The sequence below is a fragment of the Bos javanicus genome, chromosome 26 (assembly GCF_032452875.1).
Source record: "Bos javanicus breed banteng chromosome 26, ARS-OSU_banteng_1.0, whole genome shotgun sequence".
Lineage (NCBI taxonomy): Eukaryota > Metazoa > Chordata > Mammalia > Artiodactyla > Bovidae > Bos > Bos javanicus.
Window position 1 is genome coordinate 50,558,359 of NC_083893.1, and position 21,775 is coordinate 50,580,133.

Below are 21,775 nucleotides of genomic sequence, written 5' to 3' on the forward strand. Positions count from 1 at the left end.
CAGAACACTCGTTAAGGATGAAATTGTAATTGAAAAGCTAATGATTTTCAGAAGATGAAAGATGAAGTCAGAGCTGCTTTAGCTGCGATGCAAACTCTCTGAGTGATTTAATTGGCATAAAAGTTTATCGATTTGCTTTGCTGATCATTTAGACATGGGGAATACAACAAATCTTATAAAGAAGACTAGTCATTTTAAGTCTGATGTTTTTCTTTGCTTATTATCAAAGCTTTCCGTTTGCAAAGTAATACTGAAAAGAGTATTCGTCCTGCAAAGGACTCTCATCATCTCAAGAGGATGAGATCATGATGCAGAGTTGAAGGTGGCCTGGGGGTGCTCGCCGAGGGGCCCCGGGTCTGCAGTGTTCCGTCGCCCTGGAGGGAACTCTTGTCTCGTGTACAGGTTTCCTTTCCCACCCGCGGCCGGGCGGGCTGGAACCTGCTAAGTCAGGTGGAGTCAGGAGCCTTTCGCTTCTGAAAGGGAAGGTCCGAGATACTGTGCCGAGCAAAACGCGTGATTCTGCGGGGGGCGGACTGGGCCCTGGACGCGACAGCTGAGGTGTCCCCCAGGTGCCGCGTGGGTCTGGGGAGTCCCGAGTCCCCGGCCTGGGCCACAGGCCGCGAGGAGCCCCTCAAGCCGGAACTTCCTGTATGTCGCCCCTGCCCTCTCAGCTGGGCCCAAGGTCAGCACCCCTTCCCAAGCCCTCAGTGTCCCTGCGCCCTGGAGACTCAGCTCCAGGACACCTCCTGCCCCTCCCTGCCTCTTCCCCACTGTGCCTGACCCCCACTGACCCGTGCGTGTCCCTGAGGGCCACCTGTCACCCCTGCTCCCTGGGCCCTCACCGACCCCTGCCCTTCACCCTGGCTCTGGTTCTCCTGGGAGCGCAGCACCTTGCTGAGGACTCTGCACACGGCGACCACTGCATTTACATCGGGGCCAGACCTCTGTCCTGGACTCCAGGCCTGCCACCCCTGTGAGGCGTCTTGGGGCCATTTCAGCCTCAGCTCGTTTGAAGCTGGACACCTGTGCTCTGAGCTGTCCCCACCTCAGACCATGGTGCCGTCCACTTCCAGCTGCTGGCAGGAACCCTGGACTCGTTGCCCAGGCCCTGACTGCTCTCAGGACGTCCCAGGGACGGTGCCCCTGCTCAGAAGCTGGCCTCCTGTCCAGAGTCCTGGTCACCGTCCCAGGCCTCACCCCGCCCGCAGGATCTCAGGCCGGACTCCTCTCTGCCCGAGGTCACCCCAGTGGTTTCCAGGGCGGGTGCCCTGGCAGGGCCATCCTGGCCTGAGGGGGCCTTGCCCAGGTGGACTGAGACCAGTGTCCCTGCAGTTTAGGGACCTGGTGACGTGCTCTCTCCGTGGCCCATGTCTGCAGGGCCTGGTGACATGTCGGCCGCCTTGCCGTGGTGATCAGACATGTCAGCAGCATGTCAGCCTCGCGGGGCCTGAGGGGACAGCGGGGCCGGGCTGTGACAGGGTCAGTGCGCAGTGCATGCTTTATAAAACGCTCTTTAATTCAGCAGCGGAATATCATTAGCTCTGTACGTAGATGAACACAATGGACAGCCAATTTGATTACCTTCTGATGCTGGCCGTCGGGCGGGAGACAAGATGAAATTACACGCAGCCCTGGTGCGGGCGGGCCGCGGGGAGCGGGGCGCGGGGGTCAGCAGGGCCTGGCCGTCACTCCAGGTACAGCCCAGGGGCTGACCTGGAAAGTCGGTACTTTGTGAACAAGTCAGTTCTCATTTGCGAGAGTCACAGAGCAGCTCTGCGGGGCCGGGAGCCTGTGACGGTGACACCCGTGGGCAGCCTCTCCTGCAGGCCGCCCTCCAGTGACGCAGGCCAGTGTGGGCAGTCAGGCTGCCCCATCCAATTAGGCTGGCCATCGCGAGTTTATTATGCCGGAGAAGATCAATGAAGCTCTGCATTGATTGAAGCAGAAGCCTTGTTTCATTTATTATTGTTTATAATCTAATGAATGTTGCAGTAACTTTGCTTTGATTTATTACTCAATCTGTTAAATTGTTTTAAAACCAGGAGTCTGGGGGCTTCCCCTTGTGAGAGGGAGGGTCGCTCCCCTTGTTGGTGAAGGCGTGTGACCCGTGCGTCGGGCTTGGCTTCTTGGTGCTGCTGTGAGGCCGGGGTTGGCTTGTCCTCTGAGGCCTGCAGCGCGTTGGCTCCGAGCCGTGGACCGGTCTCCTGGGGAGGTGGGGGACACGCCTCTGTGTCTCACTGTCCAGTGATTCTTGCCGCGTGCCAGGCCTTGTGCTGGGGACTCAGAGGTGACCAGGCCCCTCAGGGAGCTCCCTCCCCTCCTGGTAGAGAAGGAAATAAGCACACAGCCAGAGTGGGCAGCACCACAGAAGGGCGGGGCTGTGCGGGGGCTGAAGTCCGGGAGGGCTGCTCAGAGGAGGCAGCGTTTCCACGGGAATGTGCAGCATCAGGGCTCACGTGAGAGGAAGGCGGCAAAACAGGAATGCCCATGGTAGCAGAGCTTGGCCAACCTCAGGCCGGAGGCCAGTGTAGCCAGAGCTTTGTGAGCCGGGGGGTTGTGGTGATGGGGGTGACCGGAGAGTGGGGGACAGGGCCAGGCTTCTGGTGGCCCCACAGCAGACGGGGGAAATGGAGGGGCAGGAGTGCAGGGACTGCAGTGGTGCAGGAGGCGGGGCTCCCCGGGGCTGAGAACGGAGGGTCAGCAGTGCCCAGAGTGGTGGTCACTCGGGGAGGGGCCGTTTAGGGAGGGCGTGGTGGTGGGCACGCCACATCAGGGAGGACCAGGGTTCCAGCGGGAGAGGGAGAGCGATGCCACAGGGCCCCGAATCCGGGAGGCCGGCCCCTTGGGACGTGCGCACAGGAACTGCGTGTCCCACACCCAAGGCTGACCCCCGGGGGCACCACGCTGGAGCTGGCAGCTGGGAGACGGAGCCTATGCAGCTGCTCGTGGAGTCAGAGCGGGGCCCCCGGTGAGGGCTGAGAGTGGCGTCCTGCGGGGTCAGGCATCCACGCTGCGGGGAAGCGGAGGGTCCAGGGAAGTCTTGCTCTAACTCCCGGGTGGGCTGTCACAGACCCGGCTCAGCAAAGTCACCGGGTGGCAAGGGTGAGGACCAGTCCAGGAACAGGTGAAGGCCCTGGACGCAGTCCAGCCGCCAGAACCCACGAGTGTGAGCACGTGTGTCGTGATCAAGCCAGCCTGGGGCCAGCAGTGCAAGGCTGGCCTGACGTTTTCAACCCTCTTAGAGCAGTGCTCCGCTTTAACCCCCTATAAACCAGACTTGAGTGTGGCTCAAGGCGTGTCGCAGTTACGGGAAGGAAGACTGAGCCCCGTGAAGACGCCACTGCCCCCCGGGCAGGCTGTGTGTGATCTGCACCCCAGCAGGATGTCTGGGTGTAATTTGGCAGCTGTTGGGGAGTTTCACTTGGAAGTACAGAGAGCCAAAAATAATAAAAGCAGTTGTGAAGAAAAGCAAAACGGGGCATTTATCTCTACTACTGAATATGAAGACTTATAAAGCTAAGCTAGGAAAAACTGCTGTTAGACCGACGAGAGGAGTCAAAGCCCAGAGAACAGACCCCTGGAGAGATGGGAGTGTGGCCTTCACGTGAACGACGGGGAACCACATGGATGGAGTGGTGGAATCCACTGGGTGCCTGTGCCCTGCCCACAGATACATCCCTGGTGTGGGGAAAAGCAGCCTTACGCCTCTTCCCTCTCAGCCCGGCCCTGGCCCCCACTCTCCTGTCGCCCCTCTCATCACAGGCTCTCTGACCATGCTGGGCTGCAGCCCGAGGATGGCCATGCTCTGCCATCGTGGGCGTTACCTGCTTGGCCAGCCTCTCCTCATGTGAACCTGGATGCTGCTGGTTTCCATGGAAACGCTGCCTCCTCTGAGCAGCCCGGGTATCAGAGGGCGGTGAGACTCGTCGTGGAGTGAGAGAGAACTCTTGGCAAACCAGGAACGGAAGCCTAAAGCCATGAAGGAGGTGTCGGGTTGTTTGACTACCTTAAAGATAAAAGTTTTCATTCGGTGAAAGATACCACAGAAAACCGACAAGGTGAGCCAAGGCCCAGGAGATGTTCCTCATCGTGCAGGTAACAGACACGGGGAACGGAAAGTGGACTCAGTGTGAGAGCAAGGCCTTCAAGAGAAACCCACGCGCCCGGTGTGCTAGAAGGAGGCGCTCAGCTGCTCCAGAGTGAGGGCAGCACAGGTGAGACGCCTGCTGGGTCGCCCGCGGGCCTGCAGCCGCAGAGGGCTGCCAGCTGGTCTGCCGGTACCAGGACCGGGCAAGGGGGTGGGCAGTGGGCACCGCTGGCGGTGCCGTGTAGAATCCTGCGTGGAAGGTGCCTACCCACCGTGACCCAGAAACTCCAGCCGCGTGTCACGCACACGCGCCCACTTAATACAGGCGTGCAGGGGTGTGCGTGTCTCTCACGTGAGCTCAGGGACGCCACGCAGTGTTCCCTATAGCATCAGCTCCTGTAGTGAACACCTTGGACACATGTCAGTGTGTGAGAAGACGTGTGTGTCCCTCTTCCCTGTGTCTGGAGGGCAGATTTGCCCCTGTGGCCCTTCCTTGGTCGGGTTGACTCGAGCCTTAGGGGCCGTCTCTTCCCCAGGAAAGCCAGCAATCTGACACGGAGGCGCGGGCGTCATACCGAGATGGTGCGTCCTGGAGCATCCGCTTCGTTTGCCAGGAGAGGCAGTGGGTGCACATCCGAGGGCTGGCCTCTGGGGCTACGTGGCCTCCCACCGCGGGGGGGCGGTGGCTCGCCTGCAGGACCCTTGGCAAACCCGCGCTTCGCGTCTGCTGGACGTCTGCGGACGCATGGCTCCAGTGTGGGGAGCAGCCTCCCCGCCCCCTGTCCCCTACCCTGGGTCAGCGTGTCTGGAGATCAGCTCTTGGTCCTCAGTCTTCAGCCCCCCAAAGGCAGACGAGCGCCCAGATGCGGCCCTGGGTCCCATCAGCAGCCTACTCAGTCGCTGCGGGAGACTGTCTTCGCAGCGTTTGCAGCATCTGCAGACCCTTGAGGGACCTCGAGCTGCCAGGTGGGTGGAACCAGGGGCCCTGGACCACGTCTCCTGCCGCGTTCATCCCTGGTGCTCGCGTGGGAGTTGCACGGACCCGGATCCAGGCTCACGCTGCATCCCTTCAGAGCCCGGCCGCTGGATCCCCGTAGCCTCGGGGCGAGTCTGCCCCCGAGGCCGTGCTGCTGCCGTCTGTCAGGGCTCCTGCCCCGTGTCTGAGCCCCAGTGGACACAGCAGCAACTGCTGCATTTCACTAATGGAGAAAATAGGCACTCCTGACAGGTTTATAAATATGTAAAAAGTATTTGAATTGTTTCTAGCAAAGCAGGCAAGGAGTCAATACTCTCCGACAAGACGAACACTCTGCTGACAGTTGCGGGGTCAGAGGACCCACGGGCCAGCGCCCGGCCTTGCTCGCTTCCCTCCAGACGGCCTCGCAGCCGCTGACAAACGGGCCCTGAACTGCATGGATGGGGTCGGTCAGGTGTGGGAAAAGTTGGATAGCACTTTGACTTGAAATACTCATTAGAGCTAATTATGGATTTTCTGACTCTATGAGTTACAGTTTCTGTTCCTACATTGGCAATTTATTTTCCATTTATCATGAACTTCTTAATATTATATTAGCTTTATTGCATTCAATGAGGCAATAGTTCAAATATTTGCAATCACATTTATTTACTTAGGCTTTTTCTGAGTGCTTACTTTGCTCACAGAGATGAAAGAATGCCCATTTACAGGCCCGCGTGAGCAGAGCAGCTGTTAGGATTCTCTTCCTGGGGTCCCCGTGCTGCCCGAGTCCGCTTCTTGGAGGGGCCTCGGCTGTCCAAGGTCGGAGCAGAAAGCAGAGGCTGGGCCTCGGGTGTGTGCGTGCAGGGGCCGCAGCTCCCCTCGGGGAGGGTTCAGGGCAGCTGATGACGGCTGGGGTCGGGCGAGCGGCATGTGGGCTGTTTATTCTGTGCCTGCGGAGCCCCAGCCACTGACCACACGCCTGAGTCCCCGTCACACACACAGGCACACATGTTCACGTGCACTCGCACACCCCAAGTGAAGTTTGAATCCCAGGTAAACAAGTGATTCCGGCTTCGGGTGCCCTGACCCGCCCCGCCCGCCCCGCCCGGGCCTGCACTTGGCCTCCTGAGAGGGGCGCTGGGCCGAGCTGGTCGCCCAGAGCCGCTCCTGGCGCCGGCGGGCGGTTGGTGGTGCTGCTCATGGCCGGGGGCTCGGGGGCAGGGTGGCCGCAGCTCCGTCCTGCAGGGTGGGCCCCGCAGTGGATATGGGCAGCGGGGCGGGCGCGGGGGCCTGGCTCGAGGCCGGACCGCAGGTGTCCGGGTCGGGAGGCTCAGCCCGGAGCCATGACTGGCCGCCATGAGCTGGACTCGCCTTTTTGCGCAAAACTGCTTTAAAATCTTCTCAGGCCGCTCACTTGGTTTCTTTTTTTGCTCTGCAGGCACTAGGAAGCTTTTACTTTCTTCACGAATCCTTAAAAAACATCTACCAATTTGACTTTAAAGGTAAGACGCCATGCTGTCCTTCATGTCCTCTGGGATTTTCTGTCCTGCTGGACCCTGCCCACTGCCCCGTGGTCTGGCTTCTCCCAGCCCCTTCCGCCCAGTGTCCCTGCGAGAGGACCGCAGGTCCAGTTTGATCAAGGCTTTGCCGCGGTCACTCGGCAGGGACTTGGGAGGACGCCTGCTCTATGTCTTTGAAACCTCGATGGTCAGACCGCCCCGGACGGCTTCCCCTCTGGCCCCGGCCAGCCCACCCCTGGGCCACACCCCTGCCAGCCCTCATGGCTCAGGCTGGGGGCTCTGGTTTTCCTGTAATAAAGAGGAGAAGGGAACGGTTTGTATCTCTGTGCCTGTCAAATGTGAGAAAGTGGGATAAAAATGAAAAACACAGCCAGACAGCATGTTTCAGGAAAGAGCAGGCGAGAGTGTGTTTGTGGCGGAGCGGACAACGCCGCCCGTGTTCACTGGGCAAACTCTGTGCGTCTCCTGAGGGCCCCCGAGTGCTCACGCGCAGAGGCTGTGCATCTGCCCCGGTCTGAGGGCCGGCCGCCCGCAGGGTGCGTGTGGGTTGACCGCTCAGGCAGACTCGACTCCACATGCTGAGCGTCAAGCTCTCTGAGCTGCACCAGGGCCGTGGAGCCAGATCACAGGCCTCTGCGATGCTTCCCAGGTGTGAGGACAGTGGGGGCAGCCTGCCTCGCAGTCTGTTCAGAGTCATCCTCTCTGCTTACTCCGGAGACAGAGCGCGCCCACGGGCCGAGAAGCAGTGATTCCATCAGCCTGAGAACAGGGTCCCAGCAGCAGGCGTTCACCAGCCCATCGCCTGTGGATTCTCTGCCCCGCCGCGGGGCTGAGAGCGGCCCAGCAGACCTGGCGGGAGCGGGCTGCTCTCCCCACGCTCTTGCAGACTCTGGACGTCGTATCATGTCTGCGGGGCCGTGAGCGGGGTGGCGGGAGGGTGCAGGCACAGTGGCTCCCGGCGTGGCTGCAGCAGAAGGGCTTTGCTTCTAACGAACCTGCGCCTCTGGCCCTACAGGTGCCACCTCTGTTAAGGTTCTCCTCTTTTCAAGTAAGCCTTTGCAGAAATGCTGTGTTACTACATCAAAGTCATCATGAAGTGCCTGGCTAGCCCACAGTCTGTTTACAGTTGTACCTTAGATGTACGTTCCACTCCAGCAAAACCTCCACATTATCAGCGACAAGAACTGTGATAACACGGGTGGTGGTCATGCCCTGAGCAGACAAGCCTGGCTCAGCCTGGCGGGTGTTCCTGCCGACCCACAGCAGTGGGCGTGGCCGGAGTCTCAGGCAGGCATGGCCACTGGCCCCCGCTCCCCCACTCCTTGCTCTTCAAGACTTGCATTTCTGCCTGAAATTGAGCTTCAGCAAAAGCAATCCAGATCTGTGCAGTTTGAACACACTTTAAAGAACAAACAGCCTGGATTTTAACAGATACTTTCCTACTTAGAAAGTTGAGATAAGACAGATAAAAGGGGCTCTGGTTTCTGGTCCGACATGTGACGAGCGAGGAAGCAGTCACTTCAGCCTCGCAGAAGATGATCCAAACCAGCTGAAAATAGGTGACTCTCCGTGGACCCCTCAGAGGAGCAAGGCCACAGGACAAACTGCTGCCCCTCAGGCTCGGGGGGAGGCTGGCAGGCCAGAGAGGCAGAGCCATTGAGCAGTCAGGTCACGGCAGGGCAGCCCCACATGGCCATCCTTGGCCCCCCTTCGTGGGTTGGCCTCCAGGAGCCCCACCAGGTTCCCGGGATGAAGATCAAGGGAAATCCCTGCGTGCCTCTGGCAGGGGAGGGGAGAGTAGCAATTCTGAAATGCCCAGAGCATTCTGTCAGGTCTCCCAGAGGCCTGACCAGAAGGAAAGCCCTTGACTAGAGTCCAGCCGGCTGGGGTCTGATCAAGGCCCAGACAACAGGGAGGGAGACAGACAGCCCCAGCCTCTCCTCAGTCTCCTGTGACACCTGGGCGAGAGGAGCAAGTAAGACCCAGAGTAGGTAGAAGAGAAGAAACAGCGAGCCTCAGAACACACAGCAGTGAGACCAAGAGCAGACGCTCAGTGCAGAGTCAGCGCGGCCGGGAGCCGACGCTGAAACAAGGAGCAAAATCGGCAAACCTTCAGCCAGGCTGACAAAGAAAGACACACGTTAATATCAGAAACGAGAGAGGGGCCGTCACTGCTGATCCAGTGGATGTTAAAAGGATAATATGGAAATATTGTGAATAAGTCTGAGCCTGTAGATTTGATGACTCAGATGGCCCGCTTCCTTGAAAGATACAGTCTATCAAAACTCATTCAAGGAGGAGTAGATAATATGAATTATCTGTTAAAGGAAATTCAGTCAGCACTTAATAACCTTCTAAGCAAGAAAGCATCAGATCCAAATGCTGTCACTGGTGAATTCTACTAAACATTTAAGGAAGAAATTATACTGATTCTTTAGAATCTTTTCCAGAAAGTAAAAGCAGAGAGAAAACTTTCTAATTCATTCTACATGGCTAGCATTACCCTGATACCAAAACTAGATAAAGATATTACAAAAAAGGAAAACTACAGGCCAGCATCTCTCATGAACATACAAAGCAAAATTCTCAACATATTGATAATATTAGCAACTCAAAACTAGCAACATATAAGAAAAATTATGCACTGTGACCAATTCAGATTTATTCCAGGTATGTAAACCTGATTTACCATTCGAAAGTCAGTCAGTGTACTCCATCACACCAATAGGCTAAAAAAGAAAATCACACGATTACATCAATCGATGTAGAAAAAAATTTTTCATAAAATACAACGCCCATTTATCATAAAAACTCAGGAAACTGCGACTAGAGGAGAACTTCCTCAACTTGATGAAGAACAGCTGCAGAGATTCTGCACTAAGTCATACTCAACAGCGGAGAACTAGATCCACACGCTGCTCCCCTAAGGCCAGAATCTAGGTGGGGTGTCCACTCTCCCCGTTTCTCTTCCACATCACACTAGAAATCTTGGCTACTGTAATATGACAAGAAAAGGAATAAAAGTCTTATTGGTAGGAAGATGCTGTCTTACATCTTAGGTGACTAGTTTATACAGAAAATCCTGAGGAACCAACATCAGCAGCGGTAGCAGCGGAAGCTGGTACCAGTGAGCACAGTCAGGATGTGAGGTTAATAAGCACAAGGCAAGGGCTTCACCGATAGCATTTAACAAGTAGAATTCGAAATTAAGAACATAGCTCACATACCAAAAAGAAGTACTTGGGATAAATCCAACAAAACACGTGCAGCATTGGGGTTTCCTGGCGGCTCAGTGGTAAAGGCTCCTCCTGCCCGTGCAGGACGCACACATTCAACCCCCGAGCTGGGGAGACCCCACATGCCACGAGCAGCAAAGCCTAGGGGCCCCACCCGCTGAGCCCATGCTCCAGAGCCTGGGGGCGCAGCTGCTGAGCCCCTGTGCTGCTGCTGCTGGAAGCCGCAGGCCCTAGAGCCCGCACTCCACGGCCAGAGACGCCACGCCGTGAGAAGCCCGTGCCCATCAACCAGAGCAGCCCCCGTGCAGCAATGGAGACCCAGCACAGCCACACATAAACCGATTAGGTTATTTTTAAAAGATATGGGCAATATCTGCATGCGAAAAACTATAAAATCTGATTAAAGGAATCAAAGAAGACCCAAGTAAGTGGAGAGAGAGTCCATGTTCATTTATAGGAAGATTCAGTATTGTCAAGTTCTTCCCAACTTGATCCACAGATTCAACACAAGCTTGTTCTAAGTCCCATAAAGTTGTTTTGTGGGTACTGACCAATGTATCCTAAAGTTCACATGGAGAGGAGGCAAAGACCCAGAATAGCCAACCCAGTATTGAAGGAGGAGAACGAGATTGGAGCACTGACACTACTCAGCTTCAAGACTTTTCTATAAAGTTGCAGCAATCAGAACAGCGAGATGTTGCTGGAAGAACAAACAGACCAAACGGCATAGCGAGAGCAGAAGCGGATCCTCACGCACAGTCACCTGATTCTTGACAGAGGAGCAAGACAAATAAAATAGAGCAAAGACAGTCGTCTCAACAGGCGGCGCTGGGGTCTGTCCATAAGCACGGAAGGCGAATCTACTCACAGACCTTGTACCTTCCCAGTGTTAACTCAAAAGGAGCCAGAGACCCCACTGCGAAGTGTGAAACCATGAAACTCCTGGGCGATTCATAGGAGAAAACGGAGGTGACCACCTTCCCAGTATTAACTCAAAAGGAACCAGAGACCCCACTGCGAAGTGTGAAACCATGAAACTCCTGGGCGATTCATAGGAGAAAACGGAGGTGACCACCTTCCCAATATTAACTCCAAAGGAACCAGAGACCCAGCTGCAAAGCATGAAACCATGAAACTCCTGGGCGATACGTAGGAGAAAATGGAGGTGACCTTGGCTTTAGTGATGACTCTTTAAATACAACACTAAACATGATCCATGAAAGGAGTAATCGTAAGCTGGAGTTTACTGGAGTGAAAAACATGTTTTCTCTTTGCCAAGAGGATGAGAAAACCAGCCACAGACTGGGAGAGACTATCTGAAAAGGCACGTGAGGACTGTTATCCAAATAAAAAAGAACTCTTTAAAACTCAGTAATAAGAAAACAACACAATTTAAAAGTGAGCCAAAGAAAGGCAGTTCCGAAGAATGCTCAAACTACCGTCCAGTCGCACTCTTCTCAGCTCAGTCAGTTCAGCCGCTCAGTCGTGTCCGACTCTTTGCGACCCCATGAATCGCAGCACGCCAGGCCTCCCTGTCCATCACCAACTCCCGGAGTTCACCCAGACTCACGTCCATCGAGTCAGTGATGCCATCCAGCCATCTCATCCTCTGTCGTCCCCTTCTCCTCTTGCCCCTAATCCCTCCCAGCATCAGAGTCTTTTCTAATGAGTCAACTCTTCGCACGAGGTGGCCAAAGTACTGGAGTTTCAGCTTTAGCATCATTCCTTCCAAAGAACACGCAGGGCTGATCTCCTTCAGAATGGACTGGTTGGATCTCCTTGCAGTCCATGGGACTCTCAAGAGTCTTCTCCAACACCACAGTTCAAAAAGCATCAATTCTTCCGCACTCAGCTTTCTTCACAGTCCGACTCTCACATCCGTACATGACTACTGGAAAAGCCATAGCCTTGACTAGATGGACCTTTGTTTGCAAAGTAATGTCTCTGCTTTTTAATATGCTATCTAGACAAGCTGAGACATTACTTTGCCAAAAAAGGTTTGTATAGTCAAAGCTATGGTTTTTCCAGTAGTTATATATGGATGTGAGAGTTCGACTGTAAAGAAGGCTGAGTGTCGAAGAAATGGTGCTTTTGAACTGTGGGGTTGGAGAAGACTCTTGAGAGTCCCCTGGACTGCAAGGAGATCCAGCCAGTCAGTCCTGAAGAAAATCAATCCTAAATATTCATTGGAAGGACTGATGCTGAAGCTGAAGCTCCAACAGTTTGTTCACCTGATACGAAGAACTGACTCATTGGAAAAGACCCTGATGCTGGGAAGGGTTAAAGGCAGGAGGAGAAGGGGGCAGCAGAGAATGAGATGGTTGGATGGCACCACCAAATCAGTGGACATGAGTGATAGCAAGCTCTGGGAGTAGGTGATGGACAGGGAAGCCTGGCGTGCTGCAGTCCATGGGGTCACAAAGAGTCGGACAAGACTGAGTGACTGAACAGCAAAAGCTCTGAACAGAATCTCAGCCAGGAAGATACACAGATATGATGAAAAGCTATCCAACATCATATGCCGTCAGGGAAATGCAGGTTAAACCCCCCACACCGCTGTGAGAATGCCTGAAATCTGCCGGCATGCTGGCGGGATGTGGGGCAGCAGGAAGTCTCCATCTTTGCTGGTGGGGAAGCAATACGGTCCGGCCTCTGTGGTTCACAGCTCGACAATTTCTTGCAAAGCTGCACACACTCTTATATTTCTTGGCATTTACCCAATTGGAAAACTTAACGACAACACACAAACCTGTACAGAAATGTTTACAGTGTCTTTTTTCATAATTAGCAAAAACTGGAAGTAACCAGAGTGTGTCCTTTATAAATGAAAGAGTATACAGACTGTGGGATGTCCAGACTTGGAATATCTCCCAGCAGCAAAACGAAATGACTATCAAGACACAAAAACTCACGGAGGAACTCAAGCGTGTGTTCCTGAGGGATTGTGGCCTGTTGGGGAAGGCCGCCCACTGTGGAGGCAGCAGAAGGGAGGCTGACTGAACTGGGTTGGGTGGGGCATGGTTTCAGGGCCATGGAAGTGCCCTGTGAGGCTGTAGTGGTGGATCTGTGCATTTGTGATGTCTGCGTTTGTTGGGACCCCCAGCACGGGCAAGCCCACCAACGCAGGCTGTTGGGAAGGTATGAAAGTGAGTTAGTCACTCAGCCGTGTCCAACTCTTCGTGACCCCGGGAACTGTAGCCCGCCAGGCTCCTCTGTCCTTGGGATTCTCCGGCCAAGAAGACTGGAGTGGGTAGCTGTGCCCTTCTCCGGGGGATCTTTCCAACCCAAGGGCTGAACCTGGGTCTCCTGCAGTGCAGGCGGATTCTTCACCATCTGAGCCACCAGGAGGACGGGAACACTCCACTTTCAGCTCAATTTTTGTAATCCCCAAGCTGCTCTAAAAATAAAATCTTATTTGTTTAAGAAAGACCGAGGCCTTCTCCTACCCACCCCTCCCCAGTCTCCTCTTTCCTCAGGGACCCAGGTTTCATCTCAGCAGGACGGCCTCCTGCCGTGGCCCCCAGCCCCGCCCTGCTTCTGGCGAGCCTCGGGGCCGAACCTCCATGTGGCCCGTGCCCTCCGCAGATGGTGTGGGGGCCCAGGCTGCCCCTGGGTCCCCGAGCCGGCCCAGCGCCCCCCGCTCCGCGGACTCCCTGACCTCCTCTGCTCTGACCCTACCCGTCCTGCGCACTGGCTGCCGTGCTCCCATTCTGGAGCTGACTCCTCCTCCGTCCTGGGGGCTCGGGCCTCTCTGGGCCCTTGTCCGTTTAGCCTCCCCCAGGCGCCCGGTCGTGGGGAGCCAGAGGCCGCGGTGTGGGGAGCCGGGGGCTCAGTTGAGGTGCAGAGGGGCCCGGCTCTCTGGTTTGGGGACAAGGTCAGAGGCGCGGCAGGACCCGCGCAGCCCTGCCCCGGGTCCGGTGGAGGGGGCTCTCGTCTTGTCCCTGGGCTCCCTGGGATTGGGGGGCAGGCCCTGCTCCACAAAGCGCAGCTGGGGCTGCTCGCGGGACACCAGGCCAGACCCCAGGGGCACTCTGGCAGGATGGCTCGTCCTCTGTCCCGAGCACCCCAGCGCCCTCCCCCCGTCCCCCCCGGAGCAGGGAAAGTGTGACGCCCCCGCAGTCGGTGGGGGTGCCCTGGGGCAGTCTCAGCAGGCTCTCTTGCTGCCAGGCTCCCTGCTGGCGTGTGGGGAGGGCTCGCAGCCTTCTACCCCGCCAGCCCAGTGAAAGCTTGCGTTTAGCCCCGCGGTGGACACAGGGACAATGGTCTGTGAAGGGAGTGATCCTGGCCTGGGTGTGCAGGGGTCGGCCGGATACAGGGCGGGCGCGGAGCCGGCCCAGAGCTCCCGGCTACCTTGCCTGCGCCCCGACCCAGTCTCACATAAGGACTCCCCTTCCCTGGCTGTGAGTGACGGCCCGAGGAAATCAATGTTATTAAATAAATTTACCTGGAGCGCGAGTGGACGGTAGCGCCACAGCCCTTTTAAATGCAGCCGTTTGCTCAGAGGAGCGAATTAGCCCCCTAAACCTGAGGCCAGGTGCTCCGAGGGTGATGAAGTCCAGGGTCAGGGTCCAGCTGCAGGAATGGCAATTTCTCGGCCATTCTCGGCAAAGCCCTCGGCCACACGGGGCTGCCCGGGTGGGACGCGGGACCCTGTGGCCCTGAGCCGGGGATGGGGTGCAGAACTGAGGTCACCCTGGGCCTTCTTCCAGCCAAGAAGTACAAGAAGGTGACCGGCAAGGAGATCTACTCAGACACACTGGAGAGCACGCCCATGCTGGAGAAGGAGAAGTTCCCGCAGGACTACTTCCCTGAGGTAGGTCACCGCCAGGGCCGCCAGCCCAGCGCGGGGCCGGGGCCGTGAACGCATCACAATCCACAACAGGACGTCCCCACCCCACCCCTGTGCTGCTGTGCCCCTGGCGTCCTGCTCTGCTGGAGGTCCCGCCCCAGGTGAGTTTGGCGGGTGGCCTCGGGTGAGGGCTGGAGGACCCGTGGTTGACATCAGCAGATGAGTCCTCCAGCCATCGTCACTCCCAGGCAGAAGACCCTTCCCCCGAGGGTGCAGGAGGACTGTCCCTTGGGGCTCCCAGCAAACCTCGCTGTGCGTGTCAGGCACACTCCGGACGGGAGCGCTGGGGCGTGGGGCGCAGGCCCTCGGGGGCTCTCCCTGGCCCCAGGGTGCTGAGCAGTCCCCGCGCTTCCACAGGGAAAGCCCTGGGGTGCCTGCTCCGCTGAGCTCCGATTCTGGAAGCACAGGCAGGCGTGGGTTGTTCTCACCACCGCTCGGACACAGTCAGAAAGCCTGGGCGCGGTTCCTGGGCGTTTCAGGCACTCTTGTACAGTTTTCTTATTTTTATGCCTCCATTACACTGCACATACAGTTTTGGATCCCAGTACTCTCAGAGAATGTTGTAATAACCAGCGTCTCTGGAGCCTCCTGACGGTGAAATCCACAGGTTGACCTAGACGGATCACCTTCCCTGGGGGCCTGTGGATGCAGAGGGGGACGTGACCCGGTGACGCTTGTGGGGGTGTGGAGAGCTGGGTATCACCCCGCCCCCTCCCCCGACTCTGGAAGAGCATCGCCGCCCCCCGCCCCCTCCCTGCACCCGGCACTTGATTTCAGCAAGGCCATGGCTTTATTAACTTGCTTTATGACCCGCTCCTGTGGTGAAGGAATTGTGGCTGCTTCCATGAAGGATGAGCCCCTCGTCCCGCCAGGCACAGCTTCCCCATCCATTGTCCCCGCCAAGGACTTGATGTCAGGGGCAGCCTCCCAGCCCGCCGCCCCACCCGCCGCAGTCCCTGCCCCAGAGACTGTCCCCTCTGCCCTGTGGGTTGGGGAGGGTGTGGCGGGGGAGCTCCGGAAGCTTCCTTCCTCGGTGCCCCCTCCCCTGACCCCCCCCCATGCAGCCCAGCCGATGGGCCCTGCAGTCCTCCTGGGCCGTTGGCCAGAGCCGCGTTCAGCAGGAGGGTGGTTGAGCTTCCCGGGAACAAGGCAGGGGCTGAGAAGTCAGCTTGAGAGGTCTCCTGGCCTCACCCCCATCCAGACTCCCCCTGGCTCCTCTGCAGCCAGCACTGGCCCCGTCCTGAGAGTAACTGGGGACCACAGTGGAAATGGTGCCAGCTGCGGGGGCTGGGAGGGGTCTGCGGGGCCACAGGGAAGGTCCCAGCCTCTGACAGCAGGAGGGCCAGCTTGCAGGGTTCCAGGGGGCAGGTAAGGGACCGCCCTGAACTGGCCAAGTAGGAGGCTCTGGTATTTCAGCAGCTTCTCTGCAGGGGGGGACCCTGACACCCCTGGCAATGTCCGGGGTCTGTGCACCCAGCAGGGAAGGCAGGGCACTTCACCTGGTCAGGGCAGGGGCTGGACAGCCCGTGGGCAGCGCTGGGCCCAGGGCCTCATGGGGCGAGGACTTGAGGGCCGGGTGGGGAGTTTTTGAGGTAGCCCCCCTTCCCCCACCCAAGCAGCTCAGTATCTGTTTGCGACTTTCTCCGTTGATCGGCACTCGAGCCCTGAACCATGGCAGGCCAAGGCAAGTGCGGCCCCAGATTGGCAGGCACCTGGGCTGGCAGGCAGCCTCTGCCCAGCCAGCCGGTTCCCTCTTGGTGCCGCTGCCCCGGCCGCTGCCCCCCAGGGGCTGCCTGGTGTCCAGGACGTTGCCCCACTCCACACCCACCAGGGCGGGACGCACCTGGTGACCCGGCCCAAAGCGGACGTGCATGGTACATCCTCATCACTCCGGAGACTCAGCTGATCCCCCAGTGCCCCTCGTCCCCGTCACTCACAGCTGACTCCGAGGTTGGGGTCTTCTCACTGCCCTGTGGTCTTGGAGCCGGGTCACCAGAGGCTCGCAGCCGGGGACTGGAGCAGTCCTCAGAGCAGGTCATCCATGACGGTCACCGCGTCCTCCTGGGCCGAGGAGCCCCGTGGACGAGGCCACTCCCTGCAGGGAGGCCTGGCGCCCGACCCAGAGCCTCTGCAAGCCCAGCCCGCCTTCCTGGCCTGTACCCCTCCCAGGACCGTGGCCTCTTCTGAGGGTGCCCGCACCCCTCACCCTCTTGCTGTGCTCTGCAGGGCACCCTCTCTAGGCCCAGAGTGCCTGGGGTCCCCCCGTTTCTCTCCCACCAAGCCCCGGGGGTGTGATGGGGGCTAAGGCGGGCGGCTGGATGGGTAGGTGCGTCAGGGGCTCAGTCGTGGTCCCCCCCCGACATGCACACCCTCCGAGGGAGGGGCTGGCAGGGTCTGCGGGCTCCGCGGGGCCCCCCTGCCCGCCACAGGCAGAGGGCAGAGCGTCTCTGGGGGAAGGAGGCGGGGTGCCTCTGTGGGGACCCAGATTTCTGCATCGCGGCTCTGTGTCGCGGCTCTGTGTCGCTGGGACGAGGTGACCCCAGCCTGGGGCCCCCGCTCCACCCCATGGAAGCACCTGCGTCTGTGCTCTGCTGGGTCTGACGTCCTCTGAGTTTCTAGGACTTGTTCATTTTCCTTTCATCTTGACGAATTAACGGGAGGAAAATCTTATTGAGAAAAACGCATGTGCTTCTACCGTTCTGTCGATAGTCTGGGATTTCTCAGTTGTGAGAAACCCCAGGGCCACGTGTCTAGTGGAGGCCCCCGCCCTTGGGGTCCTGTGGGGGTGGCCAGCCCCCGGCAGGCGCTCCTGCTGTGCAGGCAGGCCCGCCCCTCCGTTTCGTTCACACACACTTTGGGGGAGGGAATTAGTGTAAGACTGATTTCTCTTTCTTTTATTACCACCGCTTAAGGATAATCTAAATGTAATTACCATGATGGAGGCATAATGCCATTCCAAATAATTACAGCCCACCGTGTTTAAAACTAACAGAACTCTCCCCGCTGATTTACGGGTTCTTTTGGCTCAACACGCGTTTCAAACACTACCTCTGGGAGCAGCACTTCAGATAATGCGAGACCATTTTTAAAAAGCAGATTTGTGTAGTCGATTGGGGCCGAGGCGTTTTTTTTTCCTCAAGCCCGTAGTGAGAAATTGGTTGTTGCCATAGATCACGGGGCCCGCTCCGAGCTCTTATGAAAGATGAATTAATCCCGCTAATGCTCCGAGGCGGGCCTTTCACGGGGGCTGTGTGCTGATAGCCTCCCGCAGCCTCCCTCTTCTCACCGAGATTTATGGCGTCTTTTAGTAGATGAAGCTGCTTGTGCTCACAATCCGTCTGCTGGTAAAGGAATCCTATTAACAGGGTACCTGAGCGGGCACTTGATATTGTCTGCTGAACGACGTGCCCCCACCCCCGACCGCCGTGGTCTCCTCTCCAGGGCTGAGGGCCTCTCCGAGAGTCGGGGTGGGCACCGGGGGGCAGCGGGCCAGCCCCAGACACCACGGGCCTGGAGAAGGCGGTGATGGCCAGGGCGCCCAGCAGGGTGGACGGGACGGTGGGAGGCAGGGGAGACCCCAGCCCCGCCCGCGCAGCCTTCCTCTGTGTGCAGCAAGCATCTGTGTCCAGAAGCTTGTGCACAGATACCCCGGCCCCCTCCACGTGGGTGCGGACCGCAGGCCACTCCGGGGGTCCGGACCCTGGTCCTGCTTCCGAAGGCTCGCCCTGAGCCCAGAAGCCAGGCCTCTGAGGCAGGGCTGCTCTGCACTGCGGCTTCCAGTTTCCCGACGTGCCCAAGGGCAGCAGGGTGGCGGTGACCACCTCCCATTCTCTGCAGGGGCGGTGGTCCCGGATGGAGGGTCAGTCACTGGTTCTCCAGAGAGGCTGCCGGGGGGCGGGGGAGGCACCAACCTCCAGTGCACCTGGAGACCCCCTCCGCCCCCCGCCCTGGCACTGGGAGGGGGCGAGGGCCCCCGAGGACCGGCCGTGACCACTCCCACGAGACCCTAGGTGCCGTTCTCAGCCTCAGGGGCTCCCGGTTCCACAGTAGCCGTGCCGACCGGCGAGGTGGTTCTAACCACCTGTGATCAGAGAGGAGGCCAGTGAGGCAGGAACCCAGCAAGGGCTTGTCCGGACTCGAGATCGCTGTGACCTGGCCAGCCCAGGCTGTGCAGAGGGTGGGGCCCGCCGGCAGGAATGGGAGGAGCCCCTCGTGAAGTCTGGGTGTTGGGGGATGGGCAGGGATGGGGGGTTGGTGACGGGAGGCCCTTTGGGCTGGGCCAGAGCCCCTGCCGCCCTGGACGCAGCGTTGGGACCATACGGGCCCTCCCCACACCCCTCCTGGGCACCAGCCCCGGGCTTCCCTGGGAGGGCAGATGTCCCAGGAGGCCGTGCTAGCATGAGGCTGTGGCCTGGGGGTCAGAGTTGGTGAGGACGCCACGGCACGTGGTCCCAGCAGTGTTGTCTAGAGCCGTTGCGGCCGCCCCCCCACCCCCTGCTGACCCGTGTGGCCTGTTTGCCTTTCAGTGCAAGTGGTCGAGGAAAGGCTTCCTCCGGACGCGGTGGTGCCTCGCAGACTGGTACGTTCCCCACAGCCCCTGCGGCCAGCCCCGGCGCCCCACCGCCGGCTGGACGGGGCTGACGGGCCCTGCGATGCCGGGCCCCCGAGCGTGGCCAAGAGGCCCAGGCCGCGTCCCGGCGCTTGCTGGTGGCCCCCCGTGGCCACGGCCAGCAGCGCTCGGAGTGAGAGTGGGGGGACCCTCGGGAAGCCGGGCGCCCCCACCCCTCTGCTGGGACGGGGTACCTCGAGGAGCCCGCACCCCACCCATCGGCGTGTGCGTGCCCACCTGGCTCTACACTGCGAGTGCTCCGCTGGCTGACCGCTGCGGCCCCTTCTCGGGACCGCCCCCACGTCCACACAACCCCCTCTCGGGCCGCACGCGGTCGGGGCGTCCCCTGGGCGGGGTCCCAGAGCTCTGGGGCGGGAGGAGCCGAGACCACCACACCTCCTAACCCGGCCCCCAGCTGCCACCCACGGCCCAGGGAACGGCTTGGGGGCCGCCTGGGCTCAGTGGTCACTGTGTGGCTGGAGCAGAGAGCTGGAGCTTCCTCCATGTGCTCGGGCCGGGGGGGGGGTGGGGGGCGTGTGCTGTCAGGCTGGGTCTCAGGGCCTGGTGGCCCCAACTCTGCAGGGGGCATGGAGCCCACCCACCTGCTCTGCTGTGAACCAGATAGGCCCCAGCGACGCCCCAGGGCTCCTGGGGGTGACGGGCCCCCCAGCTTCCCCACACCCCTGCAGGCCCCCAGGAGGCATGGCTGTGGAGTTTCCCCAAGGCTCTCCAGGGGCTGTGAGCTCAGGGCTGCTTCTGCAGCATGAACTGAACCCCCTAGTCCCCCCAGGGACCCCACGGGGAGCCCTGACCACACGGGGTCTTCAGGCTGCACGACCAGCTGCGTGGGGAGCTGAGTCCTGGGCGAGCGCCCAGCTCCTCCCCGCTCCTCACCCCTCTCCCGCTCCTCTGTTTTGAGGCAAGTTCCTGGTATCCTCTGTGGGCCCCTTTGCCGCTGGTGGTAACCTTTGTGTGGGGGTCCTTCCTGTGTGAGGACTCGCGTGCGTGAGTCCAGTGTGTCTCCTCTGACTTCACCTCAGAGGAGGACTTGCCCCGGGCATTCTGGCTGAACCTGCCCGGGGAGCTGGGTGGGGTGGCAGGGGGCCGCCCAGGGGACCCAGCAGCTCCAGCCCGCATCCTAAGCTTCCTGTCTCTGTCCCCGCAGTGCCTTCGACTTGGTGAACATCCACCTTTTCCATGATGCTTCCAACCTGGTTGCCTGGGAGACCAGCCCCTCCGTGTACTCAGGGATCCGGCAAAAGGCCCTGGGCTACGTGCTCGACAGGTGGGTGCTGAGGAGCCCCTCCCCACCCGCCTCTGCAGAGGATTGAGGCTGGCTTTTCACCTTGTCCTAGCTTGCTTTCCCGTTTACCAAAAATACAAAACTGACACATGTCGACCCGATGATAAAGCACAAGCCCTGCCCCTTGACCCCTGAACCCTTCCCGCTGCCCCCTGCCCCCTGCCCCCTGCCTGCTTAGTGCCGCCTCCGTCCCCGCTCTGCCTCTGCTTCCCGGTCAGAGCTTCGGGCCCCTGACCAGAGGGGCGGCCGCCTCAGTGGTCTTCAGGACGGAGGCTCCACCTCCTGCTCCGGCTCTCGGCCCCCGCAGCCACCCGGCCCCATCAGAGCCTGTGCGCCGGGCCCCCACCTGGGCCCTCTGGTCCTCGTCTGTCCGTGGTGATCTCCTGTGACCTCCGCCGCATCAGCACTAAGACCCTGTTGTCTGGGCAGGAGAGGCCGTCTCACCCCGGGTAATCGGCCGTTCAGGCCTGGTTTCCCAGAGCCCAGCACCTGCGAGCCCTCCCCTACAGCAGCCCCACTCTCAGGGGGCCCAGCCTGCCTGGCCTTGGGAAGTGTCTCCAATTTCCCCAGGGCCCTGCCGGCCCGCCTGGACCCCAAGGTGTGCTCGGCCGGGACACGCCCTGGATGGAGCGGGAGGTCAGGGCCTGTGCCTGGGATGAGGCAGTGGTCCCCAAGGTCCATCCGTCATCCTGAGACCCCGCACGTGGAGGACACGGGGGTCTGCCTGCCCTTGCCGCATCCACAGCGGACACTCCTCGGGGCTGGGTGTCCAGCTGTGGACCGAGCTGGGTGTTGATTGCCGGAGGCAGGGACAGCAGGCTGGACCCGAGCCTTCGCCGCTCGGGGCTGGGGTAGCCGGGTGCCAGCACAGCCGGGTCGGTGCTGAGGCTCCAGGCAGTCAGCCCGCAGGGGCATCGGCCTGCAGCCCAACTGGAACAGTCGTCTTGGTCCAGGGGAAGGGGGACGGGCAGTGACGAGTCTGCAGTCACGGCAGACTCGGGAGTGGCCGGACAGGCCTCCCGGGCCACCTTCAGGGCAAGGTCGAGCTGGCCGGGGAATGGACCGCTCTTGGAGGCTGCGGTCGGTCGGCAGAGGCGAGTGGCCTCAGGGCCTCAGGGCCTGAACTGCTGCTGCTCCGCGGCCCCGGGAAGCGGCCTCTGCGTTCCCATGGACGGCGTCTGTGGGGCGCCCAGCCAGCCGCGTCCGGACCTCC

At 59.6% G+C, this 21,775-nt stretch overlaps 1 protein-coding gene across 3 annotated transcripts in view; it reads left to right on the top strand.

Moving 5' to 3' along the window:
- Nucleotides 1–21,775, top strand: part of INPP5A (inositol polyphosphate-5-phosphatase A) — a 144,352-nt gene that overhangs the window by 90,523 nt on the left and 32,054 nt on the right. For all 3 annotated transcript variants that reach the window (XM_061403914.1, XM_061403912.1, XM_061403913.1), the window contains exons 5-8: nt 6,484–6,547; nt 14,511–14,614; nt 19,177–19,229; nt 20,425–20,544. In XM_061403914.1, the coding sequence (XP_061259898.1) occupies nt 6,484–6,547; nt 14,511–14,614; nt 19,177–19,229; nt 20,425–20,544 (341 nt within the window). The remainder of the gene's footprint in view (nt 1–6,483; nt 6,548–14,510; nt 14,615–19,176; nt 19,230–20,424; nt 20,545–21,775) is intronic.